The 22,561-nt window shown below is 48.7% G+C and overlaps 2 protein-coding genes across 2 annotated transcripts in view; both read right to left on the bottom strand.

Annotated features, from left to right (window-relative positions):
* Positions 1–752: 752 nt before the first annotated feature.
* Positions 753–3,676, bottom strand: KCNA5 (potassium voltage-gated channel subfamily A member 5). Its single transcript, XM_059080318.2, has one exon. It carries the CDS (start codon positions 3,389–3,391, stop codon positions 1,580–1,582), a length of 1,812 nt encoding a protein of 603 aa, XP_058936301.1. The 5' UTR covers positions 3,392–3,676; the 3' UTR covers positions 753–1,579.
* A 16,474-nt stretch (positions 3,677–20,150) lies between these two features.
* KCNA6 (potassium voltage-gated channel subfamily A member 6) overlaps positions 20,151–22,561 on the bottom strand; it is a 203,132-nt gene continuing 200,721 nt past the window's right edge. Inside the window, exon 6 of the mRNA XM_067008584.1 lies at positions 20,151–21,878. The gene's annotated coding sequence lies outside the window, so the exon portion shown is untranslated. The remainder of the gene's footprint in view (positions 21,879–22,561) is intronic.

Raw genomic sequence — 22,561 nt, 5'->3', positions numbered from 1 at the left:
CAGAATCATCCAGTGACAAGGGAACAAAGGGATTTGTTCTGAGTTTAGGGATTACTCGAGGCAAGGCTACAATCTGTAGAAACCAGCCTTTAACGTGGACAGGCAAATCCTTCCATCCTCTGGCCACCTCCGCCATCACAAAGGCAAAGCACCCTTCTCGGCTGCACCACAGTTTACGGGGTGGGTAGGATAGTAAGAAGGTTCTGCTGAGAAGGTTCTGCTGCCTCTCTCTGTGATTTTCACACCCGGGGCTGCCCTTTGGCCGACAGGTTTCGTATGTGGGAGAACCAGGCTTGTTCCTCAGAGCTGCTGAGAGAGCCATGTCAAGAAGGGCTTAAAGCCTGCAGACAAAGGCTGGGAAACCCACAGCCCCAGGGGACCACAGCGCGACTGCGGGGGCGGGGGTGGGGGTGGAGGGAGGGAGGGGGGTCTGCTCATCCTCTGCTTTTCAGCTCCATCCACACTCCGTGCTCACGGCTGGATCTGAGGCCACCCAGGCATGTCTGTGTCCTGACAACCTGAGACAAACAGAATTCACCCCTCTGTCTTCAAGGTACAGGGCCGGGTGGGGGGTGCTCAGCAAAGAGTTGTTGATGATCAAATCATGAGCTTTCCAAGTTTTCTACCCCAGTCAAGTCGGGGTTTGCTCTGACTCCAGAACCGGAAACGGCAAGGGACAGACCTTTTTTTTTTTTTTTTTTTTTTTTTTTAATTTCCAAAGATACATCAGCTGTAGAGAAACTAACACTTGCCTCAGCAGAGTAACATTTTATTTCCTGGGATGAAAATCAAGAGAATGAATTATCAGAAGTCTTCCTCCAACATCATTAAAATGCTTTTTGAAGAAAGTTACAAGCATTGTTTAAGGCGCACAGAAAAAGTTAGACTTGCCTTTCTTCCAGAGCATTCCCTGCCCTAGACACAAAGCACCGACACTCCATCTCAAGAAAGAGGAAGGCTTGCAGACACAGGAACCAGAAAAACCAGACCAGGGTCTCTGGCTCTAATATAAGTATCACAGGAGAACATCACACTAACCTTCTCTTCCATAAATGCAACATATGTCTTGAAAATATATCCAAAATATCTCCATCTGAACGACTGTACAAAACTCCACTCGCCAGCCATAAAAATAATATTTTCCCCTATACACAGATATACTCATATGTAAAGCAAATCTGGAAGGCAGGGATGTTGGTTGGGGGGTGGGTTACAAAATCTCTGGGTATCTGGGCTATCCACAGTCCTTTTGTTTGGGTTACCCCGCTGCTGGGTATAGGAAACTGGCGACAAGTCCAGCCATGCCACAGAGTGCTCGCCATTTCCACAGCTCCTGCGTCACGGAATGTGGTGCTTTTTAAAAATAGGCGACCCTTGGTGTCATGGAAAGAAGAGGGAAAATGAGGGGATCGAGGTGGCGGGGGGGCAGAGGGGGGAGGCGAATGGGGGGCGGGGGAAGAGGAGGGACAGACGCAGGTTACAGTGTGGGCCTGAAATACTCGGCGGCATAAAGTGGATCTCCAGGGTCAGGAGGCCTCGCTGTCCCCGGGCCACGGCCAGCTGTCTGCCTGGCTCTCCCTTACAGATCCGTTTCCCGGCTGGTGTCCAGGCAGAGGGCATACAGGGATCTCCGCAAATCCACACTGCCCTTGGCCTTGAGGTTACACTTCTCCGGGGGGCAGCTGCCCCTTCGAGATCCATCCGCATTCTCCAGGGGCCCCGCAGCCTTGCAGAGGGACGCCTTGCTCCAGCTGGCCTCCCGCTGGCCTCCGCTGGCCGGCCCTGCACCCTGGCTCCGGCTGCCCTGCTCTTCCTTAAGGGCTGCCTGCTCCTCCTGCTCCGTCTCCCGGTGGTAGAAGTAGTTGAAGTTGGAGACGATGACGGGCACGGGCAGGGCGATGGTGAGGACGCCGGCGATGGCGCACAGCGAGCCCACGATCTTGCCCCCCACGGTGACAGGCCTCATGTCCCCGTAGCCCACCGTGGTCATGGTGACCACGGCCCACCAGAAGGCGTCCGGGATGCTGGAGAAGTGGGTCTCCTGGTTGTCGGCCTCTGCGAAGTAGACGGCGCTGGAGAAGAGGATGACGCCGATGAAGAGGAAGAAGATGAGCAGGCCCAGCTCCCGCATGGAGGCCTGCAGGGTCCTGCCCAGGATCTGCAGCCCCTTGGAGTGGCGGGACAGCTTGAAGATGCGGAACACCCGGACCAGACGGATCACTCTGAGGATGGCCAGCGACATGGCCTGCTGCCCGTTCTGGCCGCCGCCGCCGCCGCCGCCGCCGCCGCGCGGCTGCCTCTCCACCAGCTCGGTGCCCAGCGTGATGAAGTAGGGGAAGATGGCCACCACGTCGATGATGTTCATGATGTTGCGCGAGAACGCGGCCTTGCTGGGGCAGGCGGAGAAGCGCACCAGCAGCTCGAAGGTGAACCAGACGACGCACGTGGTCTCCACGATGAAGAAGGGGTCGGCCAGGGTCCTGGGCGCGAGAGGCGCCGCCGTCGGGCCAGAGGGAGGCGCTGCTTCCCCGCTGCCGTTGGCCCCCCTGTGGGGCTCGGGGGGCTGCTGGGGCACCGGGGGATGGCGCAGCAGCTCCCGTTCATCCCTGAACTCAGGCAGCGTCTCCAAGCAGAAGGTGATTATGGAGATGAGGATGACCAGGACCGAGACGATGGCGATGCCCCGGGCGGAACCCGAGCTCTCGGGGTACTCGAAAATCAGCCACACCTGGCGCTGGAACTCGTTGCGGGGCAGGGGCTTCTCCTCCTCCTTGATGAAGCCCTCGTCCTCTCGGAAGCGCTCCATGGCCTCGTCCCCCAACTGGTAGAAGCGGATCTCCTCTGTGAACACGTCCAGGGAGACGTTGACCGGCCTCCGCAGCCGGCCCCCCGACTGGTAGTAGTAGAGGATGGCGTCGAAGCTGGGCCGGTGGCGGTCGAAGAAGTACTCGTTCCTCAGCGGGTCGAAGTAGCGCAGGCGCTTGGCGGGGTCCCCCAGGAGCGTGTCGGGGAACTGCGCCAGGGTGCGCAGCTGCGTCTCGAAGCGCAGCCCGGAGATGTTGATGAGGACGCGCTGGTGACGGAGGGGCCCCGAGCCCAGCACCTGGTCCTCCGCCTCGCCCAGAGCGGGGTCGCCTTCTCCCTCCTCGTCCTCCGGAGGCAGCCGTCTAGCCCCGGGCAGCTCCTGGGGCACCGGCGGCAGCGGCCGGCCTCCCGGGTCCGCGCGCCTCGGGGCGCCGCCGCCGCGATCCCTTGGCGCTGTTTCCTTGAGTCCATCGCTGAGCGCAGCCGTCGGGGGGCAGCGGAGCTCCCCCCCTGTGGCCCGGACCTCCTCTCCCCCCCTGACGGTCATGGCACCGCCGTTCTCCGGGGGCACCAGAGCGACCTCCATGGCCCGGGACCGGGGGGCATGCTGCGCCCCTGCGGAGCGGCTCCGGCGCCCCCTCTCACCCTGCTGGGCGCCCCGCCGCCCGGGCTCCTCTCCCACCGGCGGCCGGCCCAGCTGTGGGGCGGGCTGGGGGGCTGGCGCGTTCTCCTCGCTCGGTCCTGACGTCAGGAAGCCGCTGCCCTGCTCTCTGCCTCTCTCGGCTCTGGCAGCCCGTTACCAGGCAGCCAAAAGCCGCCTTCCAGCAGATGCAACCTCCAGACGCCAGGCTTGGCCTCCACCGCGCGCAGTTCCCCGCCTCCTGCCCCTCCCCTCCCCTCCCCTCCTCCCCCCGCCTCCCCTCGGGGCCCGGAGGGCGCAGCCGGGGCCCCCGGCGAGGGAGGGCGGGACAGAGCTGGGCGCAGCCTGGGAAGGGAGGGAGGGAGGGAGGGGGACGGGAGGGAGTGGAGAGGATGGGGGGACAGGTTGTACCGAGAGCGCGCGGAAACTCCCAGGGCAACCAGATGAGAAAAGCTCTGGATTTCAGTTCACCTGGGAACCCGCTGAACGCCACGCCGAGCGGACTCTAGGGGAAACGAATTGTCTTGGGTTGGAGGGATGAGACTTCGCGATGAGTCGGCGTATGAGAGAAGACAGTCCTTTTTACATTTCTCCTTTGGAGGAAGGAGGGTTCTCTCTTCTTTAGGAAGAATTACAAACAGCAGGGGGCGGGGCAGAGCTATGGGCCTTGAAGAACGAATACGTGTATGTGTGTATCTCCAGACCAATGGAGAAGCATCTGTCTTCCCATCTCCCTGCATACATTTTCGTCAAAAAGTAACTGCATGAACATTTACAGCGTCTCCCTGCCCTTAGCCTTGGGAAAGCTCTGATTCCCAGCACAGACAGCGGTGGTCAGCTGGGCAGAGCCAGCCCGGCAGCCCCAGGCAGGCAGCTGAGTCTGGCGATTCGCCGTCTGGCTTCCTATCCCTGTGACACGCAACCTCTCTGCTCTCGCCACATATCTCATTTGTAGTAACCATGGACAGGGAAGGGGAGGAGGGAGAAAGAGATCCTGGTGAGAGCCGTTTAGCCTGGGGAAGCTGGGAGCTGGGGCCTGCAGGGAGGTTTGGGTAGGGAGTAGGGTGGCACTGCCTAAGGAGAGGGAGCCCCCCGGGAGCTTGTGGACTCCCCAGGGCTGGAGAATTCTCAGGAGTATTCTGAGAATTCTGCTGTACCAGGCCTATTCTCAGCACTTCACAAATCTTCATATAATTATCCTCATTTTCACAGATGAGGAAAATGAGATCGACGAACTTGCTCAAGGTCACACGGGTAGAAAGCGGCGAAGCTGGGCTTTAAACCCACACAAGCAGAGTTTGGACCCCTGTTCCCTCCACCACGGTCCTCTGTAGAAATGTGTGACCCCCTTTCCGATACAAGGATACAGATGCTCCCTCCCTCCATCATGTGGCCTCACAGCTTTAGTTCCTTCCTGCAGGAGGCAGGAGGATGGCTAAGATGACACCTGAGTGCTTCTGGGTTAGGGAACCTGCTTATCTACCCCACCCCAGCCCTGGATTTTAGCATCTATGGCCAAGAGAGAAATATCCTTCAAGGCGTGTCCAGCAGTTACAGGCACAGCCTCCAGATACTTTTTTTTTTTGGTTTTAAGTTAACCTAAAACCTCTGTGGTTTTGCATGTCTGGGTTTTTATATGGGATGTTACAGCCTCTTGTCCATAAATGCATCTGTGCACAGGGGGTGTTCTGGAAACTTGGGACTGGGTGCATGAGGGTTGGTTGAAATAGCAGGGTGTGGCCTCACACGCTGTGTCAGGTTCGGAGGAGCGTGTGTCCGCGTGGCTTTTTTAAGTGAACTCGAGGGTGGACGTGCATTTGGCATACGCCGATGTTTGCATTGTGTGCAATGCTGCAGGTGCGGTGGGCCATCCTTGCAGACGTGAAGGAGTGAGGAAGGCGTGTGAAAGTGAAAATGAGTGTGTGGAGGCATCACTGATTATCTGCCGGGCCTTGCACGTCCCTCTCCAGACCTTTGCTCTTCCTGCTGCATCTCCAATGGGGTTTTCTTCTTCTCCGGCTGGCTCGGAGGCGTCCAGTCAGGATCAGGTCTGGCCCTGGGGAGCTCGGGGCAGTGGAGCTCATAGGAGACTGTCTCAGAGACCTATGGGCCTTGTCTTGTTCGCTGAGCCACGCACCTTGTAAATACAGGGATGCCGTGTCACTTCACAAGGGCTCTCCCTGGGCTCCCTAAGGGAAAGAGTTCCCTGGACCTTGTCTTCCAGACACCTTGGGGAGACTGCTCCCTGAAGAATAAGAGTACAACACAAATAGTCCCAGAAGAGCATGTAAGTCAAGCCTTTAATGTGGTACCTTCTTAACTCTGCTTTCCAGACATTTACTAGCTTTCACAGGTTTCTTGTCAAATTTCTTTCAGATGTCACCTGTGTCAGCCATGGGGTATACTGCAGGATCGCCCTTAGAGAAAGAACTTGCTTTTTAGCTTCAAGGAATGCAGTTAGCTGACAGCCCCCAGCTGCTATCACCTCCTGTCTCTGCCTGATTTCCTGCAGAGGCTATTACCATCCTCCTGGGAGCCCCTGGCAGTGACTGAGCGCAAAAGGGTTACAAGGACCTGACGGGTTCTGTTGTCTGAGACTCTCCCCATCCAACCCTTCCTCTTCCCCTGTCCTTCTACAGGTGTCAGAACAGCATCTCGGTCTGAAGATGTCCCCTGCTGAGTTCTGCAGGTTCTCTTACCATTCTTTTATTGCCTCCCAATAAACCTTTTGGCTCCTAACTCCATCTCCTTCTCTTCTCTTTACAGAGGACACAGCTACACATCACCTAACTGAAACCTGCTTTCTTCTCTGCCCAACCAATCCTGGGGGTTCAGCTCTTTTACAGAGCTTCTTGACATGCATCATCACCTGAGGATCTTGTTTAAATGCAGGCTTGACCCCCCAGGTGGGCTTTTAGACTCAAATAAGCTCCTCCTGTGGTGGCAATGCTCCAGTCCTCAGGTCACAATTTGAGTAGCAACTCCTCTCAGACAAACTCCAAACGATACCTTTGAATGAATTACTTGCAAGGCCTATGTTATATCCCCCAGAATGAGATAACCAGAGGAAAACAAAGGAGTGATTTTCTCTCAGTTCATGGGACTGGTCCTAGCAGACCACAGGGGGACTCAAGGTATGCAGACCACGAGGAAAGAACGTTATAAGGAGTAAGGTATCAAAAGAAGGCAGAGCTGGGCTGGAAGAGAGAGGAAAGGGAAGGGAGGAGGAAGAGAATTTTAAACGCCATCTTTATTAATCCCTTGAAAAATATTCATTGAGTACCTACCAAGTATTGATACAAGATGTTGTTCCCGGGTCTGGGAGTATACTGACATATTCCCTCTGGGGAAAAAAGCAAACTCTCTGAGCATCTAATTTTATGTTGGTTGTTTAACTACAGTTGTGAGGGGTACGTCTAGAATATAGGGTGCTGTGAGGACAGTGAGGCATCTGACCCCACCTAGGACCCAAGGAAGCTTTCTGAGGTGATGATGAGGAAGAAAAACCATTCCAGGTAGAGGAAAGTGTATGTCCCAAGGCCCTGGGGTGGAAGGGACAGGGCTGTTTGGAAGAACTGAAAGAAAGTGAAAGCTGACACAGAGGGCTGAGGAAGAGTCTGTGAGATCGGGGTAGAGAGGTGGAGGAAAGCAGATTATGAAGAGCTTGCTAGGTCATGATCTCCCCAGCAGGATGTACTCATATCTCCTTTCCTCCACACTCAGATGCTTTGCTTATGTCTCTGTAAAGCCTATGTGCTAATATCCTCTATTTTATCCATCCATTACTTCTTTTCGCCTCTTCTCCCCATCTACTCTCACTGGAATATATCTTTATCTTTGTCTGTGTGTGTGTGTGCGTCTGTCTGTCTGTCGGTTATCTATCTATCTATCCATCTATCCCATATATAAATAACATCTGCTACACCATTTATCTATCTATACATATAGACGGTAGGTAGGAAGGTAGATAGATAGATAATAGAGATACAGATAGCTTGAAATCGAGGACCATACTCATCTCTGATTTGCTTTACAACACCCAGCCTGGTTCCATGGCCATATTGTGAATTTCAATAAGGACACGTTGAGCGCAACTGACCAAGAGAAAGGAATTCAACTCTGGAGCAGAGAGGCAGGGGAAACCGAGAGATAAGACCTGAAAGAGGATCTCTGAGATTAGCTAAACACTCCAAGTAGTTGTGGCGAAGCTGACCTAAGCAGACAACGTGAAGATTCATTTGGACGGCCAAATACGGGAAGTCGTGAATTAAATCTGCTTTGACCCTTTGTTCAGGTTATGTATTACTGCATTATCTATTACGACACAGACGGCCTCAATTTTGTGCGTTAAAACAACTTCGTGGATAGAAACAATTTCATATTTTGGACTGGGCGCTTTCATTCCTAAACTAAGATCGTGTTTGAGACCTAAAGGTAGTGTAGCTCTGTTTATTATATAAGAATGAACCAAAAAAACCATGGAGATCTGCTGAATTTTTATCTAGGTCAAGGGAAATCTTTCCCCGGTGGATAAAATTTAAAGGGGCAGGAGGGGGCACAAATAAAATTCTGTCCTAATTATGTCGCTAGTCTTTCCTGTCAAAGTTCTGGTTTTGCCCCTCCGCCTTGGAGGGCTTTATAGGCAAGGGAGCCTCACCAGCAGTGTGATCCCAGGGGAGAGCAGGGACAGACACACCCTGCCACCCAGCCAGGGCGCTACCCATTCGGCCAAGGCTCGGCTCAGCCTCTGCTCCCTCCTCTCGGGGGGGAGAGAGCTTCTGCTGGGGGGACCCCCTCTCTCAAGCTACACTAGGCACTCCGGCAGGACTCCGCCAGCCCACCCCGGGGCACGACGGCGAGATCTTGGATTTCTTACGGAAGGGAAGTGCCCTCTGAGCTGTCCGCCCTGTCCTTTTCCCATCACTCTGGTAAACCAGGTATTTCAAATTACCCCCATCACCCTGCATCTCCTCTCCGTTAAAAAAGGAAATTGAACAAAACCATCATAGAGTTTCCTCCACGAGGGACGCTGTCACAGCCAGACTGGGGCAAGACTTGTTTTCTTATTTTCTCCAACCTCCCCGCGGCTCCTGGGTCAGCATCTTTCTAAGGAAACACCCAGGTGCCGGAAGTCGGGGGAGAGGGGTCAGAAATTCTTAGGCTGGACCAGGCAGAGCCAAACAGCCGGCAGCACAGTTAAAATAAACCAAAATAATTTTTTAAAAAGTTAAAAGGAAGACTCAATGGATAAGTCATGGATAGGCTGGGTCTTACTGCTGAATGTTACGAAGTATGTGATCTGATGGCCATTACTGTTGAATAATAGGTCTCAGGATATGTAATCATGCAGTCATTAGTGATAGAGTATTAGTCAGTAAAGCCCTCTCTCACCTAATCCTCTCTCCCAGATATGGTCCTCTTGTGGATCTGTGGTGATAAATATCTTAATGAGAGGAGCAGCTGTGCTTCCTTAACACCCCAGCCTCACGCCTTCCCTTCTCACTTGCCCCTCAATCCAACACCTTGGGAAAGAACTTCTGGAAATGACCTTCCTTTCCTTTTTGATGGAAGCAGCAAAGGTAGGGTCGTGCAAAACAAATGTGTTTGTGTTCGTGGGGTGTTGGGTGGGGGAGAGGTGTCTTTGCTGTGTGAAGAGATGGAAGCAGGAAGCCAGGCTGAGGGTTAGAAGAGAGATTTTGCTGAAATTGACCCAGATCCTGAGTGAGACCACAGAAGGCTGTTTCGATTTCCCGTTCAGAGGGATTAAAAAGAGAGCCATTCACAAGTCAAGGCTCACATCTGGAGCGTGGCTTTTTCTCTCCCTCCCTTCCTCCTGCCCTAGCATAATCCAGGAATAAATTCATTAATGGGTCCAGTGCACTTTCAGAGGCCAGACTAGAAAGGAAAGTGACCTTGATGGACAAGGCTGGGAGGTTCAAGGGATGAGTAGCCCTGGTGAGTGAGGGTCTCCGCTCCCTCCGGCTGGTGAGTTAAGGATGCATTGGGACTGTTTATCTCAGTCTCTCTTTTTCTCACATCTGTCTTTCCTTCCTCAACCCATCTCACTGTGGTATTCACCGATATAACATGAAAATCCTTTAACTTTGAAATCGTGAACTGCGAGCTTCATTTGTTGTTAGGGTCAGAGATATTTGAATTTGGCTTTGCACTCCCTCAATAACAACCTCAACTCTGATTTCCTAACTCTCTGCTTAAGCATCCAGAACAAAAAAGGTATTCTTGAGTATTCTATATTCAATCACTTGTCGAGCTAGTTTACTGCCCACGTGGTGTAAAGATACATTTATGAGTTTAGGTTATGTATCCAGGCACATGAAAAAAAGCACTTTATTTCAAAAGTGCTAAGCAAATGTAAAACAGTTTTACTCTTATGTAAGGACTATCCCTTCTAAGTCTGGGAAATAAAAAAAACACAACAACTTGTGGTTACTACACGATTCACACAGGCCAGACAGCACCCATTTTTCTCAATGTCTCTCTCAAAATAAATCCTCTTTATTCTAATTTGATTAAAAGATGCTTTAGTCGTGGAACAGGATTAGGGCTCAGCCACAGTTTCCATGTGCCTGGACTTGGAGGTGGGGCTGAGATGCGGTGGCTTCTAGAGGCTCGTCACCCAAAGCGCGGTCTGCGGACCAGCCGGCTCAAGATCTTCGGGAGGCTTTTATTAGAAATGTAATTCCCGAGCCCCTCGCAGACCTACTGGGTCAGAATATGGGGAGATGAAGCCCAAGAATCTGTGTTTTAAGACGCTCTCCAGGTGATTCTGAGGCCACCAAAATTTGAGAACCACAGTCCTAGAGGAAAAGTCCCACTTGAGAGTCTGGTGGTTTTACTGGATGCTGTGAGGCCCGAGGAATTCGGGGACTGGAAGTACATTCTCCAGGATATGAGCTTGGATCTGGATTGAGGTAGGTCTGGGCAGAGTGCCAGCGCCACGGCCTGTTCATTACGACACTCAGCCTCTCTCGGCCTCAGTTTCTCCGTCTGTCCAAAAAAGACACTAATAGTACCTACCTTCTGTAATTCTTCTAAGTATTAAGCGGCTGGAGAATATTAAGCACTCAATAACTCTTAGTTAGTATTGTTAGTGCTAGCTAGCCCGTGTAATCTGGCAAGTGACAAATGCATGCACAGGTCCTCCATCATCTGCATTAGTTGCCCGTAGAGACCAGGGGGGTTACTATATGAGTGAACTTTCTCTTTGTTGCTCCAGTCATATAGCCATGGTCTCGAGTTTGGGGGAAAGTGAAACAGGACCCCCTGGGTGTTAGCCTGAGCATCACAAATGCCCTCAGTGGTGGGTGTGGGAGTTAGGGACCCTCATCTCTGGCCCCTGGCCTTCCTGTTACTATTAGTAGCCTATGGCTGCTCTAACAAACTACCCCAAGCTTAGGGGCTGAAAACGATACAAGTCTATTATCTTAGAATCCTGGAGGTTAGAAGTGGAAAATGGGTCTCTCTGGGATTAAGTCAAAGTGTCAGCAGGGCTGCTTCCTTCTGGAAGCTCTAGGGACAGATCTGTTGCCTTGCCTTTTCCAGATCCCAGAGGCCACCTGCACTCCTTGGCTTGTGGCCCCTTCCTTCAACATCAAAGCTGGTGACTGCATCAGTCCACCCTCTGCTTCCTGTGTCACATCTTCTGTGGCTCTTCTGCCTCCTTCCTCCATCTTTTCAGGCCCTTTGTGGTTGTGATAGCTTCACCCATGTCATCTAAGATAATTTTTCTATTTTGTGATCCTTGACTTAGTCACAAGTGCAAAATCCCTTCTGAGATGTATGGTAACAAGTTCACAGATTCCAAGGATGAGGACCTGGACATTTTTAAGGGACAATTATTCTGCCTGCCACACGGTTCCCAGGCAACAGGGAGCCTCTTCGGATTGGACTTTGAGAGCCGAAAGAACCTTAAGCTGCTGGCTCTTCAAATCCTTTCATTTACAGTCAGCAAACATTTGGAGATTTGCCCTAGACAAGGAGCAGAGACCGAATAACCCAAGACCCTGGTTTCCAACCCAGATCTGCAGAATCCAGGCTCGGTGGTCTCACCAGTGGACAATCTCTTTGCAGCTGGGGGAAAAACAAACCAACAGACACACCATGAAAGGTCAATAGGGTTAAGGCATAATTTTTCAGACCCAGACTTGCTCTAAAGGCTGAATCATACCATGAGCATCGCAGTCTCCCTGCCTGTGGAGTAGAGTTTGTCCTTCTCTGGGAGCTGTCTCTCTAGTCCCCAGGCATAGGTGAAAGATTTGTGAGTTTCGAGCCGGGTTCCTCTTTAATTACTGCCACTTTTCAAGAAGCAAGAGGCAGCATGACTTCTCAGGCACAGCAAGCATTTCTTTCTCTGGTAAAGACAGTAATCTGGGGAATGACAATTATCTTTAGCAGAATCACCAGCCTTGCAGTGTTGACATTATTGACTGTTGGAAATTACGCGGTGTTCATTTGCTGCTATTTTAATGTCTGTCGTCTTCTATTTCCCCTTCCCAACCCAGTGCTGGAAACCACCACCCTCCCAGCCTCTTCCTTTTTTAAAAATTAATCTTGGGAAATAGCTTTCTAATTTTTAGCGTGCTGATGCCACTGGTAGGAATATGATATTGAGGATCGTAATAAGGACTTTCACACTTTCACACGATGCTCAGCCACCACTCATTGGATTCTTCACCTCAGCTTCCAGTCTTTGTCTCTGCAAACAGAGAAAAGGCTGGCAAACGCCCCATGGCGATTCATTTCTTGAACTGCCTGGCTACCTTCACAGCTCCCTAATGTATTCTACTATACTGGGTGATTTTGAAAACCGATGACCAAGTTGTAAAGACTGCTTTCTTCAAGCTCAGGAACAAGTTGCAGCGTGCATACCCGCGTTTGGGTGGAAACACAGAGATTCTTGCTAACACTCTAGGCAATGTAATAAGCATGACATTGGAAAGCATAAAATCATGACTTTGAGTCCCACTCTGCACCTCTGACTGTAAAAGCTACATGACCCTGGAAAGTCCTTTAGCCTCTCTAAATCTTTCTTTAAAAAATTGTCATCTGTAAAGTGGGAAACACAACATGGAATTCATAGGTTTTGATGGGGTTCACGTAAGATAGCAAATTTCCTATTACATATAGAATGGATAAATGACAAGGTCTTCCTGTATAGCACAGGGAAACCCTATTCAATATCCTGGGATAAACCATAATGGAAAAGAACACCAAAAAGAATATATACATATATGTGTATAACTGAATCACTTTGCTGTACAGCAGAAATTAACACAACATTGAAAATCAACTATACTTCCATAAAGTAAATTAAAAACATAGCAAATTGCATTTAAGCTGGTGTCTATTATAGAATCCTAATAGCTAACATTTCTTGAGCTCTTGTTATGGGCCGTGAACTGTGCCTTTTACATACACTACGGTGTTTGATCCTTAGTAACAACCTTGAGAGGCTGCTATTATTAATCCTAATATATAGACGTGGAAGCTGAGAGCTAATGCAGTTAAGCCAATTGTCAAAGGTTTATTGAGAAGTGAAGGGTAGAGGGCTGGCAGCTGCTGGTTATCATTACAGACTGTTAGGGCATCTCCTCTGAGCCAGTGTAGAGCACAGAGTTTTTCACTGTGTTTCCCTTTCTAACTTTCTATACCTGTCTCCCATCCTGCCCTCGGTCATGTCAAATCCCTGATGAGGCCTGATGGGGAAAGCCAGTCACAAAGATGTGAATGACCGATAACGCCAAAGCGTCTGCAGGACATCGCCTGTCAGCACACAAGAATTTCTGAAAGGTGGGAAGTTCAGCGTCTTGTCAGAACCAAGTGACTCCAAGAGGCCTGGTGTGGTGTGGCTTCCCAGGTGGGGTCAGCTGACGGATTCCTCAGAGACACTCCCTGTCAGTTCCTCCCTCCCCTGTACTGGTCCAGCCTGTGCAGCTTGGCTGAGATCACAGGGAGTGAGGGGAGAGGAAGCTATTGAGAGGAAAGTGAAGACCAGACTTAGACATTTGATTTTCGATCTCAAAAGAAGGAGCCCTCTTGGAGGCCGTGAGCACTGACCGAACGCTAGAAATAAAAAAGAGCCTCTCTTTGGAAACAGACTGTTGCCAGCAGCTACAGCTGGGCCATGCCAGCTTTCACTTAGGATACATATATATATTTTTTTAATTTTTACGGGAATATAGTTGACTTACAATGTTGTGTTAGTTTCAGGTGTACAGCAAAGTGAATCATATATATATATATATATCTTCTTTTTCAAATTCGTTTCCCATGTAGTTTATTACAGAATATTGAATAGAGTTCCCTGTGCTATCCAGTAGGTCCTTGTTGGTTCTCTGTTTTATATACAGTAATGTGTATATGTCAATCCCAGTCTGCTAATTCATCACTCCCCCACGTTTCCCCTTTGGTAACAACGAGTTTGATTTTGAGATCTGTGAGTCGGTTTCTGTTTTGTAAATAAGTTCATTTGTATCATGTTTTATTAGAATCCACATATAAGTGTTATCATATGATATTTGTCTTAGGATACATATTTGTTAAATATTTGCGCTTTTCCAGGACCTTTCTTTGGAGACACTCCAAGCCCTTGACCTCCCCTAAGTATCTCGGCGCTCCTAGGAGATAGTCAGGGGACAACTTAGGATGAGAAGTCCAAATCTCTGAAGGACAGGGGGTCACACCATGGCAATAGATGTGAATCCTGGTTCTGCAAAATTTACTGGCTGTGTGACCTTGGGCCAGTCACTTCATTTCTCTGTGCCTTAGTTTCATTATCTACGAGAGGAGAGCAATAATAATAGTGCTTAACTAGTATTTATTTTCATAACCGTTTCTTGTTATAAAGATTGAGTTAATACGTGTAAACTGCCCAAACCAGTGTCTGGCACACAGCAGCAGCGTTATGTAAGTGTTTATTAATAAATGAAATGTTAAAGACGCCTGGCATTCCCGGTGAGGTGCAGTCAATGCCAGGAATAAGGCCCAGCACATTCTTTTCAGAACGACTATAATTAGAGCCAACCAAAGGATGCAGGAATTTCCCGTGAATTAGGGAAATGTGGTGGCCAGGCAGTGAGGCAGTGTGGGAAAAACACAGGCCTTGGAATTAGACAAATCTGGATTGATTTATTTATTTTTAAATTTTTTTATGGAAGTATGGTTGCTTTACAATGTTGTGTTAATTTCTGCTGTACAGCAAAGTGACTCAGTTATACATATATGTACATTCTTTTTTAAAATATTCCTTTCCACTATGGTTTATCATAGCATACCGAATATAGTTCCCTGGGCTATACAGCTGGACCTTGTTGTTTATCCATCCATCCTATACATCGAAGCTGACATCTGCTCACCCCAGCCTCCCATTCCACCCTGCCCCCTTGGCAACCACCAGTCTGTTCTCTATGTCTGTGAGTCTGTTTCTGTTTCATAGATAGGTTCATTTGTGTCATATTTTAGATTGCACGTATACATGATATCATACGGTATTTGTCTTTCTCTTTCTGACTTACTTCCTTTAGTATGATAATGTCTAGTTGCATCCATGTTGCTGCAAATGGCGTTATTTCCTTCTTCTTTATGGCTGGGTAGTAACCCATTGTGTATATGTACCACACCTTCTTTGTCCATTCGTGCGCTGATGGGCATTTAGGCTGTTTCCACGTCTTGGCTATTGTGAACAGTGCTGCTGTGAACATAGGGGTGCATGTATCTTATTGGATTAGGGTTTTAGAAAAATCCGAGTTTAAATCCCATTCCACCACCTGAACAAGTCTCTGTGTCACCCCGAGCAAGTCGCTGAGCCTCCTTGAGCCTCCCTTCTCTCATTTGTAAAATGGAGATGGTAATATTTAGCATCCAGGGCTGTTACGCGGATCAGCTGCTCAGGAAGTAAGTGGGATCCAGCAGCCCCTCCGTCAGGGGCGGCTCTGTTGTCACCTCCTTCATCATCGCCATCATTTGCGGTGCAGGAAGAATCAGGAAAACAAAGAAACCTTGAAGTCAGCGAATCTAAGCCTGGGCCGTCCAGGCAGGTTTTGTCAACATTATGAATATGAAGGTTGAAAAGTATATTCAATCAAATAATGTTATTGAATATTTCGAAGATGAAAAATAAAACTACTGTTTTCCTAATACAGACCAGATAGAGTGAGAGTCAACAGTTCTCTCTGAAGGAAATGGCTCCCCCGGCAAACTGCCAGATGGGAGAGTGAGGGTCCGGGGATGGGCTGGGGAGATTTTATTTTTCAAAAGGTGTCCTATATCTCCAATCGGTGCTGAAAAACGACCTGAAGCCCATATATATGGTGACTGTTAATTTTTGAAAGCCTCACAGACAGCGAACTCATGTGTGCAAAATGCCTTAAAACTTTCTGATCACTGGATTTACTTTTTAATATTGAGGCTCCATACTGACTGCAGAAAATTAATCTCGTCCTTTCCGGGTAAACCGGTTAAATTTGGCAATGTCGGCACACTCCCCTAGAAATCCTCAAATGTCATTTCAGGTTGATAACAGTCATATCCAGGCTAGTTCCCCCAAAAACCCTTTGCTTCTTCCCGGGGCTGATGGTAAGCGTGAGGTGGGCGTCAGGGAAGCTGTGCTTACAGAAATGCAGCCGCGGTGTGGGTGAGAAGCAGGCATACGCTTCTAGGTCTAGATATGTCTTGATCTCCTACTCTTGCACCAGAGTAATCATTTCTCTTCCAGTTCTTTTCATCCCGCCTCCAGCCTGGAAATCCCATGAGATGTCGCTGAATCTCCGTTCAATCCTGGGAGGGTTTCCCATGTTGCCTCCAATATGTTCCCCTTCCTATTAGCTCTGCAACTTCTTAAAGCTCCACCAGGTCTCTCTCTCCTTCTCTTTCTTAACTTTTTTTTCAAACTTGTGGGAGTGAGGCATGAGAACTTTTTGTTGCTCTCCTGTAGGTTGACCAGATTTAGCAGATAAAAATATAGGATACCCAGTTAAGTCTGAACTTCAGATAAACAATGAATACTTTTTTAGCATAAGTATGCCCCAAATACTGCTTAGGACATATTTACGCTAAAAATTTTCATTGCTTTTTTTTTTTTTTTTTTTTAAATTCAAGTGTATCCGGGAATCCTGCCTTTTATCTGGCAAACTTACCTTCTGGGCTAGTGCTAAGCCACAGGAAACTTGGGGAGATGTCTCAGGTTCTCTACAGCATAAGACCATACCACCCTCTGACCTTAAGGCTACTACCTGTGCAGGCCCCGAAGACTTCACACCTGGAGATAGGCCCCAGGGGACTTCTCTCCATTTTCCGATCAGGGTTTTCTATGAGTTTGTGGAGCTGGTGTACCTGCAAGGAGATGGCATCAAGCAGGGTTTGACCGGAGGCCTGCGTGATGAAGAATCCGTCGCAGGGGAACGTTGCCCTCAGAGCTGATGCTGGAGCTTTGAGATGCTTTGAGACCCACACCTGTTTCCCTTTCTTGCTCCCAGAGAAGCTGAAGACTGACAAGTGCCAGTTTCCTTCTTCCTTTAATAAGCAAGCTATTTTTAACATGTTTTCCTCTGTGTTTCTTCCTTCTTCCTCCCTTTTTATCCTGATCCCATTTGAGTTTCGGCAACCAGTGAGCTAAAGGGTGAATTTAATCCTCGGGGACGCACTGTGTCTGACAGAGGGACAGGAAAAGGATGCGGGCTGGGGCTGGGGAGTGGCCCACAGACACCCGATATCACCTTCCCCAGTAGGACGGGCTCCGAGCTCGGCTCCAGGACCTGGATACCTGAACGACTCCATTTATGGGAATAAATGCCTTTCACCCCCACCGCGTCCTAGAGGACTCAGAGCCCGGGTCGGGGAGTCAGGAGGCTGAATCCCAGCCCACATCCTTCACTGTGGTGATTCAGGGCAAATCTCTTTTCAGCTACGAAAGGCATTTTCTTCACTTCTCAAAGAACAGCTTTTACTTTTTAAACATTTTTTTTCTTTAATTTTTACTGGACTCTAGTTGATTTACAGTGTTGTGTTAGTTTCAGGTGTACAGCAAAGTGAATGAGTTATACCTATACATAGATCCCCTCTTTTTTAGATTCTTTTCCCATATAGGTCATTACAGAGTATTGAGTAGAGTTCCCTGTGCTCTACAGTACGTCCTTATTAGTTATCTATTTTATATATAGTCGTGTGTATGTGTCAGCCCCTATCTCCCAATTTATTCCTCGATTGTCATACTGAGTGAAGTAAATCAGACAAGGACAAATATCATATGCTATCGCTTATACGTGGAATCTAAAAAAAGGCTACAAATGAACTTATCTACAAAACAAAAATAGAGTTACAGATGGAGAAAAAGAAGAACAGTTTTTCAATCCTCAGGTCATTCGAAACTCGACGGGGCTGTGGGTTGGGGAGGATTACCATTCACAGCCATCGACCCGCTGCCGTTACAGATGTGAAGACCCCTTCTCCTCCTCCTTGACGTCTCACCCCAAGAAACCTTTCCTAGGAATCCAAAAAGAGTCTGTGGTGCTGGGCAAAAGTTAGCTCTTAGATGTATAGCATTTTCAGTAACACTTTTTTTTTAAGTGTTTTTTTGTTTGTTTGTTTATTTGGGTTTATTTAAAGATTTATTTACTTAGGCTGTGCTGGGTCTTAGTTGCAGCACGCGGGATCTTCGTTGAGGCATGCGGGACCTTTTCATTTTTTATTTAGTTAGTTAGTTTAGTTGCTGCATGAGGACTCTTAGCTACCACACGCATGCGGGGTCTAGTTCCCTGACCAGGGATTGAACCCGGGCCTCCTGCATCGGCAGCTCGGAGTCTCACCCACTGGACCACCAGGGAAGCCCTCGTTAACTCTTTTTTTTTATTTTCAGTTTTATTGAAGTATAATTGACAAATAAAATTGTATCTAGTTAAAGTATACAATGGGGTGATTTGACATACATACACTTCATGAAATGATTATCACGACCAGGTTTAACACATACATCACCTCACATGGTTGCCTCTGTGTGTGTGTGTGTGTGTGTGTGTGTGTGTGTGTGTGTGTGTGTGTGTGAGAGAGAGAGAGAGAGAGATAAGAATGCTTGAGGTCTACTCTCTTGGCAAATTTCAAGTATACAACACAGTATTATTAACTATAATCACCATGCTGTACATTAGATCCCCAGAGCTGATTAATCTTATAACCGAAGCCTTGTGCCATTTGACCAGAATCTCTCCATCTCCCTCACCCCTAATAACCACTATTCTAGTCTCTGCTATGCCCATTCTGTGAGCCAACTTCCCAGAGAAAAATCTCAGCCGGAGAAGGTATGCTCCCCAGACTTGAAACTAAAGTGTCCCTAAAGACTACACATCATAGGACCCCAGTCCTGGCCACAGAAGGAGCCTAGATTGGGGAACTAAGACCTATTAGAATTCACACTGGAAGACAAATGACTTGTTTCTGTGCTACATGGCATTCTGAATGAAACTCACAGAATACTGCTACTCAGTTTAGCTTGTTTTTTTCTTTTTAACATCTTTATTGGAGTATAATTGCTTTACGATGGTGTGTCAGTTTCTGCTTTACAACAAAGTGAATCAGTTACACATATACATATGTCCCCATGTCTCCTCCCTCTTGCGTCTCCCTCCCATGCCACAGGGAGATCAGCTTGGTGGTTTGCGACAGCCTAGAGGGGTGGGATAGGGAGGGAGACTCATTAACTCTTAAGAAGGTGTTTTTGTTTCTGTTCAGAGTCCACACTTGTGAAGTCCTGGGAGCTGACTTCAAACCCAGGAATGGAGCCGGCAGGAAGGTTGGATTCAGCCCTCTTCATATCTGACATCATGTATCAGTTTTGTTCAAAGTCCTCTTCCCCTCCCACACTGAGACCAGCTGGATTTCTTCCTAACTTTCCCTGGAGCCGTGGGAGTGGGTAAAGGTTGGCTTTTTAAGCAATTACCTGGTCCTTACAGTGCAAATGCAGTCTGGTTGTGTCTGACCCTTCGCCCAGAGCCCAGTGCGTCAGCGAGCCCCTGAGGTGTGTATGGAACCGCTGAGAGGTCACCGGTGGGGTCGAGGTTGCATCCACCCCAGCATGAAGCCTGATGAGTGGATCCAACCACGCTTCTGTAATTCTCAGGAAAACAAGAGCAGCTGAGGTATCCTGAATTCATCACGTTGCAGGAGTAAACGTTGATGATTCAAAAGAGAACAGGCGTGACAGAGGCACCAGGGAATACACAGAGACTGAAAACAACCATAATCTCACCACCCAGAGATGGGGATGGTTAACATTTTTGCGTTTACATTTTAGATGAAATTCTTTGCAAAGCTGGGACGTGCCTACGTTTTTGTTTAACATTGCATTGCTAAATTATTAAATGGTTGTAAAAGAAGGGTTCTTAGTGAACATAGGTTATTATTCCATCTCTATCAGAGTATATTTTTAGCTGACAGCTACTCCTATACTGAATCCTAGACGTGAAAAAGCCACTAAAAGATGATGTGAAGCCCCATACCTTCCCCAGGCAGCAAGAGGGCAAAGGCAGGCTGTGGCCTCAGCTGTGGCCTCTGAGAAGCCAGTGCTGTCTCTGTGCGGCATGGTCCGCTTGATCATGGCTCTGTGTGGTGCGCTGAAATGAACCTTCCCTAATTTTATTCACGAGTCCTCACCCGCCCTCCCCCGACTGCAGTGCAGAGCCTGGAGGCCAAGATGTTTCATTTCTTTGGTAGTTTATTCCCTCCTCTTTCCTCCACACAGTCATAAGGTCTTAGCTCCTCATCTGAGGTTCTGAAGTCACAAACCCTAATTAAAGTTCTCCTTTGTAACAGACATTTTTCCCCAAGTCTCCCCAGGGGCAAAAGACCAAAGGCAGAGTCTGCTTTCTCTCTTCGAGGGATTCCCCCCACCCCCTGCTATTTATACAGAGAACTGGAGAAAGAGAGAGAGAAAGCAGGATGACAGAAGGGAGATTGGCCTTTTCCTCTGATTCCTGGCTCCAGAAGCCTGCTCAGACCCAGCAGCCTCGGGGACCCGCGGACAGCTGAGTGGACAGCAGGATGTGTATGGGGACAGGCAGGGGGTCTTCACTGAATTCTGAGCTGGGAGAGGACCAGGAAGCTGCTCCATGTGGGGTGGTTTTCATTCCTTTGTGCGCTCTGATTTAGGAGGTGATAGCCGGGGACCCAGAACAGTAGCTCCGGCCCCCTCGTGGGAGGTACACACCCCTTCTGTCTCTGCAACCTTCCCCTGGGCAATCTGGGCCTCTGTGTCTTGACAAATGGACACTCTCTGGGCAATAGCACAGCCCTGTTATAGATGTAAAAACCTAACCAGCGCTCTTGCTTCCCATGATCTTTAAAAGTTCATAGACGTGAACTTCTGCCATGTTAATTAGGAATCTGGCTGTGTTTTGACAAATCCAAATAATTTTGTGTTTTATAATTTCACACAACCTCTCTACACCGATATACAACATCCTGCCCAGCAGCCCTGAATGAGATGGAGTCGTTACAGTAAAATGCAGGTTAAAATAAGGATGGACACTTTCGGCTCACTGAGAATTTTTCCCCAAACCCTCTCCACCATAGGCTGCTTAATACTGGGCTCTCTCTGCCAAAACCTTATTGCATTCAGAGGTGATCCAGGACAGCGTTTCCTCTTGTGCTACTTAATCAGTCAGAGGCACACAAAGGACGAACGTTAGCTCTGAACTCTGGGATGACTCCTTTTTCCCTTATCCTGGCTGTTAAGCAAATGAACAGACCTTACTCTTATGCAGTAAAAAAAAAAAAAAAAAAAAGAAAGAAAAAGAAAATAGATTGCCTTAAAATAAGCCCCCACCTGTGAAGGCACTCAACCTGCTGTGGAAAACTGTGTGGGAGGCGTTCATATCCTGCATAACTGGGAGGGAATTTTCTCTGAGTATTATGTCCACAGGGTGCAGCCCTGCCTGGCCTTGAGGTAATTAACTAGAATACCCGATGGATAAATAGTCTGCAAATAGCCTTGCAGAAACTTCAGCAGGTCTTTAACGGTTTTGACTGTTGAGTTCTTACAGCAAAATAAGAACTTCCCGAGTGAAGGAAAAGACCTACGGGGAGAGGTTATAAAGGAGAACAGCATCCTGCAGGCATAGAGGCAGCTCCCAGGAAAACTGCATTCCAGGCTCCCATCCAGTTCCGGTCATAAACAGTGCAGCAGATGTTTGCTTCCAACATCCCACGTGATCTCAGTGGTACATATCCTTTTGCTGGTCCTCTCTTTCTCTCTCTGTGAAGTGGATGGCTGCGTTCGTTTAACCCCATCCTCCTTTACTCACATCCCTTTTTGGAGGCTCTCAGTGGCACATGTATTCGGAGACCTCTTGTGGGCTTCCATGTCTCCCATTGGGACAGGAGACTTATGGATCCCAATAGCTTTGATTTGCTAGTGTGGCATTTTCTGAGATTTACAGAAGAGGCAAGCAAAAAACATCAACAGAGAAGATCATAAACAGAAACACACATGTGATTTGAAAACAAGTAGTCAGACATATATGTGTGGCCCTCTCCGTCCCCCCATTCACACCCACAGAATCATACAACTATGTAAACACACGTGTGCGCACTCATGAACAGACAGAGAGATATGCAGGGGGACCGTTTGCACAGCCATGCTAGACATCACACAGACCCGCACTCCTTGGATGTTCTCAGTCACCAACTCAGCCTGCAAGGTAAGAGATCAAGCCAGCCTTGATTTCCTTCATGCTCCCAGCCCTGCTCCTCATCAGAAGTCATCACTGCCAGGTGGGGGGAGATTGGGATCCAAACGCACATTTATTGAGTTGCTGTGCCAGGTCTGGGAAACACTGGAAACGCTATTCTTGGCTGCACCAGTGACTTGTGATCTGACCATGAACAAGTCCTTCTCAACACTTGGTCTTCTTTAGCTTCTCAACTTGCAGAGGTCTAGTAACCATCTCGCTAGATCCTAGCACCAGCCCTAAATCCCTGACATAATGTGGGGCGCATTTCGAGTGATTAACACGCTTCGGGCCTCAGTCTCATCTCCAGTGAAATGGGAGGGGTTCTACCCCCAAGGGCCTGGGGCCCCTGCGGTTTGGGGAGCACCAAACACAGGGA

The sequence above is a fragment of the Kogia breviceps genome, chromosome 12 (genome assembly GCF_026419965.1).
Source record: "Kogia breviceps isolate mKogBre1 chromosome 12, mKogBre1 haplotype 1, whole genome shotgun sequence".
NCBI classification, from domain to species: Eukaryota; Metazoa; Chordata; class Mammalia; order Artiodactyla; family Physeteridae; genus Kogia; species Kogia breviceps.
This window is presented reverse-complemented; position numbering and strand designations above follow the sequence as displayed.

What these genes read in the sequence shown, in the direction of transcription:
- KCNA5 (XM_059080318.2), bottom strand. Translation starts at nt 3,391, where the DNA reads ATGGAGGTCGCTCTGGTGCCCCCGGAGAACGGCGGTGCCATGACCGTC.